The sequence below is a fragment of the Acanthisitta chloris genome, unplaced genomic scaffold, assembly GCF_000695815.1.
Source record: "Acanthisitta chloris isolate BGI_N310 unplaced genomic scaffold, ASM69581v1 scaffold3544, whole genome shotgun sequence".
Classification (NCBI taxonomy): Eukaryota; Metazoa; Chordata; class Aves; order Passeriformes; family Acanthisittidae; genus Acanthisitta; species Acanthisitta chloris.
The window spans coordinates 11,156-19,297 of record NW_008670794.1 but is presented as its reverse complement, the minus strand read 5'-3'; the positions used below and the strand labels follow the sequence as shown (position 1 = coordinate 19,297).

At 39.5% G+C, this 8,142-nt stretch overlaps 1 protein-coding gene across 1 annotated transcript in view; it reads right to left on the bottom strand.

The window, feature by feature from the left end:
* Positions 1 to 411: 411 nt before the first annotated feature.
* Positions 412 to 8,142, bottom strand: part of LOC103801387 (FRAS1-related extracellular matrix protein 1-like) — a gene marked incomplete at both ends in the record, with an annotated part of 17,719 nt that continues 9,988 nt past the window's right edge. The window contains 6 exons of the mRNA XM_009073799.1: positions 412 to 640; positions 1,444 to 1,640; positions 3,023 to 3,208; positions 4,432 to 4,629; positions 7,030 to 7,282; positions 7,737 to 7,830. Of these exons, the coding sequence (XP_009072047.1) occupies positions 412 to 640; positions 1,444 to 1,640; positions 3,023 to 3,208; positions 4,432 to 4,629; positions 7,030 to 7,282; positions 7,737 to 7,830 (1,157 nt within the window). The remainder of the gene's footprint in view (positions 641 to 1,443; positions 1,641 to 3,022; positions 3,209 to 4,431; positions 4,630 to 7,029; positions 7,283 to 7,736; positions 7,831 to 8,142) is intronic.

Below are 8,142 nucleotides of genomic sequence, written 5' to 3'. Positions count from 1 at the left end.
CTCTTTCAACCCAAACTATTCTATGATGCTGTGATCATTTAGAGAAATATTTAACCCCATGATCATTTAATGTGTTTTTAAATCAGTCTTGCTGTCCCTATTCTAGATGCTGTCAAACATCTAGAAATCTGTTGATGTGTGAAATTATTTCCCCTTCTTTTTTCAGGGCAGATATTTTCCCTACTCATATTACTACCCTTTATGACACATAGGTCTCTCAGGCTGATTTTATTGACAGTTCCTAAGATCAATAGGCAATAATAGCATTAAACAGGTCAACTTCTATTCCTAAACATTGTCTTGAAAATACACATAAGGCAAGTGAATAGATAAGTGATTAAGATTTCTTAGTGTGCCACCTTGCCTTATTAAGGGAATGAAAGACCAAAATCAGAAGAATGCTGCACCTACCATTTTTCAGTAGCTCCATGGAAAAGTCATGAACAAGCAACCCATTTCTGTGCTGATCATGGTTAATTAACTGTTTATAGTGTAGAATATCATTGCCATGAACTCCATTGATAAGGAACCCATACCAGGGCCTCTGCACCACCCCAAATACCAAATGGTCTTGAGGCACATCCAGATCAACAGCATTGATAACAGACAAATCCAACTCTTTCATCTCCCCTTCTTGAACCTGAACATGAAAGAAAGAATAGCCAATAAAAATAAATAATGGAATTTTAGCATGCTTTCCTAACTAGGGTGTTTTTGTGTACAAGTGTATCTCTTTTTTCCTTCCATCCCTTTCCCAGAAGCTTTTGAACTGGCTAATGATTTCAACCAGTTTAAAAAACACAGAGAAGTAAACGGTTACAGTGATGTAAAAAAGAAGTTGAGATAAGGAGTTCATATCTGCCCTAATTAATAGAAAAGATGTATGTAAGTAAACATCAAGTCAAGTACTCAGAAAAGCACAGAGGATAAATCCTTTAAATACATAAATATATCTAAAAATATAGATGCATATACATTTATACATATACATGCATTCTTTACTCTGCAGTAAGATTACCTTATACTGCCCTAGCATGGTGCTCACTGAGCTATTTATCCTAAAAACAGTCTTCAGAGAGGGGAGAAGCTAAGCCCAGAAAATAAAAAAATACTCCACAGAAAAAATTGTGGAAGTTGTTGAGAAACTGTAAGAAGCATAAAGATTCTTCTGATTTCTATATGACTCATTCGTTTAAAGATTTGAGTCTTTTTTTCACTTAAGTGCAAGTTTTGAAAAAGACCTGTGCACTGCTGGAGTCCCACACAAGCTTTGTCTTACAGGTTTACATGGGATTTAACTGGGCTGTTTCCTTAACTAGGATGAGCTACACAAAGTAAGGGAAAGATGCTGAGGAACAGGTGTTAGAAAATTTTCTAATTTATAATAAAGAGTGTTTTCTGGATAAAATAATTATATGACAGGCATTTTGCTTATTTCCTTACAGTAATATTCCTGGCTATGAATTCCGGGACTTCATCATTCGTTGGGTTGATCAGCACAAAAAATGAAGTCTCTGGTGAGTGATGCAACCCATCAGTGACATAAAGTACAAAGTTGTCTGCTGTTGGCTCCATTCGCATGTGCCTGGCTTGCACATAGTTTATATTCAGGGCTTTCAGGTGCTTCAGCCGAAATGAAGCTAGAGATTTTAAAGAGAAGATGAATCAGCACAATATTTTCCTGCCTTGCAGTCCTATGTATCATTAATAAAATCTGAAACTATGCCTTTTTTAAAAAACACTTGGATTTTATAGATTCCTTGTAAATTTTTGGCTGAAAGAGTTACACTGCACATGTTACTGCAGGACAGATGCCCTTCCTGTGAAACAAAAATGCACGATTCTGCTTCTGATGGGACTGTGCAGCTTCATACTTTTCAGTTTAGTCTGCAAAACTGAGCTCACACAAATAAAAAAAGACTCAAATTACAGGTAGGAAAAGATCTAAGGTTCAGAATTCCTTGGCAGTGCTAGGTTAATGGTTGGACGCAATGGTCTTTTCCAAGATAAATGATTCCATGATTCTATGATTCTAAATAACATTGATTGTTACTTGACTGACCACCCAGCAAAATGAGGACCAAAAGGCTCAGTGATTACAGATTTCCATCTAGACACATTGGTGAAAGCTGGTAGCATGACAAAGCATGTCACAATCTGTTCTGATGAGGGTGAAACTGCCTTGTGATGTTTGAAAATGTACAAGGTAAGAGACCCAAGACAACCTTTTCAATATCTAACCCTTTTCAATATCTGAAGGGGCCTACAGTGAAGCCGGAGAGGGACTCTATTAGGAACTGCAATGATAGGACAAGGGGTAACGGGTTCAAAGTGAAGGAGGGGAAGTTTAGGTTAGATACTAGAAAAACGTTTTTTACTGTGCGGGTAGTGAGACACTGGAACAGGCTGCCCAGGGAACTGGTGGCTACCGCAATCATGGCAGTGTTCAAAACCAGGCTGGATGAGCCCTTGAGCATCCTGGTCTAGTGGGAGGTGTCCCTGCCCAGGGTAGGGGGTTGTGACTAGATGATCTGTAAGGTCCATTCCAACCCCTAAAATTCTATGATTCAGCCACCATCTCTATCACCTTTGTAACGTTGTCTTGGAAACTAAGTGGGACCCAGGCTCTTGAAACTCTCAGCTACTGCATTTAATTGACAGATATATAGGTTAAGGGACGTGCGGGAGCCTTTCGTGGGGGGAGTGAAAGGGGAGGCAGGGAGAGCAGACTAATTTCTCATATCACCACTTTTAATAAATTGCAGATGGAATGCGAAAAAAGAGGATTGGCTTGTTTACTTCAAGTGCCAATTCTTCACATTTGCACAGCTGCAGTCCCCCTTTGAACTCCTCCTACACAATCCCACTGCTCTTCATTTGCCACCACCTGCCTTCCTCAGTAAGCCTGTATTTATGCACACACCTGCAGCTAATCCACCAGAGCCCACTGCACAGACCTCCACAAGCCCTCTGTATTTCGTGTGTTTGATTACCATAAGTTGTACTTACGGTAAGGACTTACCTATACTTATACCGATATTGCTCTTCTCAAACCCAGGAGAAGGTAATATATTTTCAATGTAGCCAAACTGGGGAGGAGAAACCAAGACAAACTCTAAGTCATCTGCAGTGGTGTCAGCGTCAGTGGCAAACAAATGATGGGTGGTAAGGGCAGCTGAGGAACCCTCCTCCACCACTAAACTTGCACCTGCACACAAACAATAGGATAAACGTTATTTCTTACTTAGCTCGTTTTGCTGCTGTTTCTGTTAACAAAAATGGATAACTAAGGGAGAAAATAAAAAAAAAAATACTGGGTTGCTGAGGGGTTTTGGTTTAGGGTTTTGTTGTCTGCTTTCACCATCTACTCTACTTTTGCCACCAATTAAGTAGAAAGGAAGGGGAGAATGAAATTATTTTACTGGTAAGTATTAGGTATGGTTTATATACTGCTCTAAATCAGTTGTTACCTCAGTTTGTCAGTGCATTCATTACATGAGAGCTGTTAAGAATTGCTCATAATGAACAATTTTTCATGCATCACTGCGTAATTTCCCTGCTGGGATGATGCTTCATTTCCAGAACATTACTTGGGTGAGAGCCTGCCAATTACAAAGCTACTCGTACATATGCTTAAGTATTCTCTGAGATACATAACATATACCTGATGCTTACAAACAAATGACATTGAAAAAGACAAGCATATGGAAAACATACCTTTAATATGTGTAACACAGACCTCATCAAAAGCCCAGGAAATCAATGGAGATTTCACATAATGGGCTGTTGTTGTACTAAGTGAATATTATCAACAACCTTTCCATTTTAACTGAGTTTTTTTGAATAGTACTAGTGCAAGTGTGGCTTCACACCTGTTAATTTGGTCCATTCATGTATCACCTAGTTTTTTCTTCAGCTGCTAAAAGAATTAGATGTAAATAATAATTATTCTCTCCCTTCCTATAAGGCCCAAATTTCTGTTGTATACTTTACATGCAAATGCAGAGAGATACTTATGTTTTTGATTTTGCACTGTATAAACCTGGCAATTGTCTGGCCTTCAGTTTAGTTCAGGGACAAGATGTTGATCGCTTTTACTTAGACATAGCTAACATATGTAGCAATAGGCATGTAGAGATGGAGGGGAGCAGATCTGACCACTCTCATCTCTAACCACATGATTTAAATGTGCAGCTAAAGAGCAACAAACAGATACTCATGCTTGCACTGGCAACTGGATTGAGTATTTGCACTGTATTAGCAAAAGTTTTTAAAAAATGGTGAAAATTCTGATCCAAAACTTTTGTATGCTGATCTTAATGACTTTCGAATTCTAAGAACAATAAAAAAACCCATCCTGAGTCTTTAGACTTTAGCATTACAGCACTGCATAGCCCACATTCTAGTGTTATACTGAGAGGAAGCTTTCACCAATTGCAATGAATGGAGGCTTGTTGTCCACTGGAAGTATAGTGATGTTAAGGTCATATACTGGAAATGGATCATGACGTGAAACTGGAGGAGGAACAGGTCCATCATAACAGCAGTCTTTCACATCAAAGCCAGCCTCACTGTCAGAGACAATGAAGGTTAAGGTCTCGATGGAAGGAGTCAGGCCAATCTCCCCACCTGGAAAAAATGTTGTGGTTCAGAATAAATGTTTTACCAAAACTTCATGAAGAATAATTTTTATCCTGCAAGGACAATCTGCAGTATTCAAAGTCAGAAAAAAAAGAAAGCAATAGCAAAATTGCTGGAATTCTTAATTCTGGCTGATGGGGGTGCTGTTTGGTCAGGAATTTGGTTTGTTGTTTGCAATTAATTTTAACCAGCTTACTTCTATTCTATAATAAAAGTGTAGAAAAGAGTATTAGTATTACTGATAGTTAGAATGTAATTATAATTGTAATAAAACTGCTAATAGTCCTCCTGATTCTGTTCTTTGTGCATTAAGACATGTGCAAAATGCACCTTGCCCATAAAATTTTTTTCAGTGTTCCTTCTGAAGGAAAGATTTTCTGTAGGAAAATCTTTCTTTCAACTGTATTCTCTCTCTATGAGCACGGTAATATCTGTGCTCTTGCAGAAGAGCTGATTTGTATAGCAAGTAATGCTATAATGTGTTCCTATATGCCTCTTATCCCTACAAAATAGACTATAACAAAGGTTGTGCTTTGTTAGCGTAGTGTGCATTAAGCCTATATGTGGTCACATTCAAAATGTAAGCTGATACAGTACTAGGAACCGCTGTCCCACGCAAGGAGCATCTGTGACTCAGTGCATTGCAGCTCTCAGCACTTCTGGCAGGCTGTGTCTTGCATTGCTGCAAGATACTGCTAATGAGCTGCCTGTGAGGAAAGGCAGTGATTCCCACCCTCTCTTGTGATATCTGCTGGCAGCACATTTAATGTGTAGAAATTTGGGAATGAACTACACCCTGGAAGGCAAAACTGAATTGCCCCTGCAAAACACTGTCATTGAAATACAATTCCTGATATCTTTAGGATGCAGAAGAAAAGTTTGCTATGCATGGCCATAATCTAGTGCTTCCTTCTCAAATACCAGCTGTTCATTTTAGACAGTGCCAAGCTTGAAAATATCACACCTATTCTCCATGCTAGCACAAAATTACAGAATAATTAAACAGAAATCTATAACCTTCAGGAAGAAAAATAAAGACTAAAGTTGTCAATCAGAGATGTAGAAAAGAGAACCCCTTTTATGCTAATGAAAGGATAGAATTAAGTAGAAAAGGGCTTAACCTGCCTTTGACTTCTGTGTGTAATTAAAAAAAAATTATTAATAATAAACACGCAAAATAGCATCTTTTTAGCATTGTGGTTCTCATGAAGAAAATCAGAACCTCGTTTTTCTTGTGGTGTAAGGGACCTTTAAGAAATGTTTGTTTGGACATCACTTGGCTTTGACAGCTTGTTGCACGGCAAGGGCCTGGTTGTTTTCCTCAAAGCTTGCTGAGCTTGCAGAAGGAGAACGAAACCGAGGAAATTCTGCCTATACCTCTAGCCATAGCTGGACTGAACACACAGGAAATAACTAGCCACCATAAACCTCTAGCTGCAACAACTCTCCCAGGAGGTAACAGGATTCCACCGCCCACCGTAAATCTCTAGCTGCCACTGAACCACAACTTTCCCAGGATAAAGGGAACTAATTTCTAACTGCACATGGACCCCAACTTCCCCAGGACATTTACAAGGAAACTGGGAATCACTGTGTCCTCACCCACCAGCTCAAGGGAAGCTGACTAATCAGCACCCCAGCAGAACCCTACAAAAAAAGACCAACATCCAGAGTGTGTGTGTGTGTGTGTGTGCACCCATCACTGAAGAAAAGGCAACTACAGATCATCCAAACACTGCTGGATCCATGGTGATGACTGTCCCTGCTTTAGCATCCCAAATCTTTCTTGCTTCCTCCTTTCCTGTTTAGCTCTTTTATTGGCCCTTCTCCCCCTTATGTGACCATAATAAAATCTCACTCACTAATGGTGTTTGACCTCTGTTGTGTCTTAATTCACATTAGGGGAAATGATCAAACCCTTCTGTGTCTTACTGGACCAGGACGCATGGTATGGAAAGACTATGAACTGTCCAAAAGTAGATATCCTTCTAAACTGGAAAGGCAAGCGAGAAAATGTGGGGTTTTTTAGTGTTATGAAACGCATAAAAATACTCTAGTTTGTACCTAACATAATAGTAATTTCATCCAAAAAAAGTAGCCCAAGATATTTTATCAGCAACAGTGAAAGAGATCCTCCAGGACTATGACGACTTCATGTACCTGTTCTAATATAATTTTCAGTTTGAACAGGGATTTGGAGGACATATTAAAACATTTTGTAGTTGTCTACCATCAGCCCTCTTTTGCAGACACTTCACTTTTTTTCCCTAGTCATGATTTCTCAGCAGTTCCTCCTGATCTTCTACAAAGGAATTGATTCAGGTTAAGATTTTTTTATAAAACCTCTCTGATCACCTTCCAGTCTAATTCTGTCCTTAACTCACTTACTAGTATGCTTGTAGGTGACTAAACCAGCAACGACATCAGCTTGGGAGAAACGATCCACAGCAGCGCCAGCTTTCCTCACTACCCCGTGGTAGGGCTGTCGAGCCAGGATAAACATCAGTTTCATGTCATCACTGTCTGTGTCTGTGGCATAAATGTGCTTCGAGGAGAGCACCACTTCTTCCCCCTCCAGGCAGTGGAGCACAGGAACAAGGCCTGTTTGCATAACAGGTAGCTCATCGTTCACAGGCAACACCTAATCAGAGAAATAATTTAAGATGTTTTTATTTTTCATCTCAGTGGAAGGCTGTTGTTTCAATATATTGCTTTGCAGCCCAAACTAACAGTATGGTATCAGTGACAGAGTACACTGAGCTTTCACTATGAACAAAAAGAGACCAACTGAATTAAGGTTCTCTTAAAATAAAAAGACAAAAGCAAACCAAACTAGATGATTATAGTTGTAATACAGAGTGAATAATTCCAGATAGGATAACCCAAGCTAGAGCAAGCACAAATGCCTTTCAACTAGTGCAAGTGAAATCTCCTCTCAAATATGCCACATGAACCTAAAAGCTACAGCTGAAATGAAAACATAACATGTTTTTTATCTTCCAGTTCCCAAGGGAATGCAAAGACTTTTGGAAGTCAAGCTCTGCACCCTTGTCTCTACACAGGCAATTTCTCTCAGAAACACGCAACACACTGACCTTGACCGGCAGGATGAACTCCACAAAGTGGATGCCATCCGTGGCAGCAAAGAGAACATCATCAGTGAGAGTTTCTGAGCCATCATGATGATACCTGTGGAAGGAAAAAAAAAATAAGAAGAGCTACACAGATTTCTCACTAAAAAAAGAAGCTATTCTTTCTGGTCATGCCTTACAATGTGTCTCCCTCCTAGAATAAAAGAGTCATTCCCTGTGTAAGGGCACCCACCTAAGACTGCTGATTTTGGATCAGAAAGTCTCCAGGGCTTTCAGGGTCTCTTACAAGATGAAAATCTCCAAGATAAACCATTCATCAGCTGGGAGAAAGATTTATCTGAGGCTTTGTCATCTATGTCCTCACTGCTTTGTGAGGTGTTTACCAAATGTATGTCCTTGTGATGGTAGG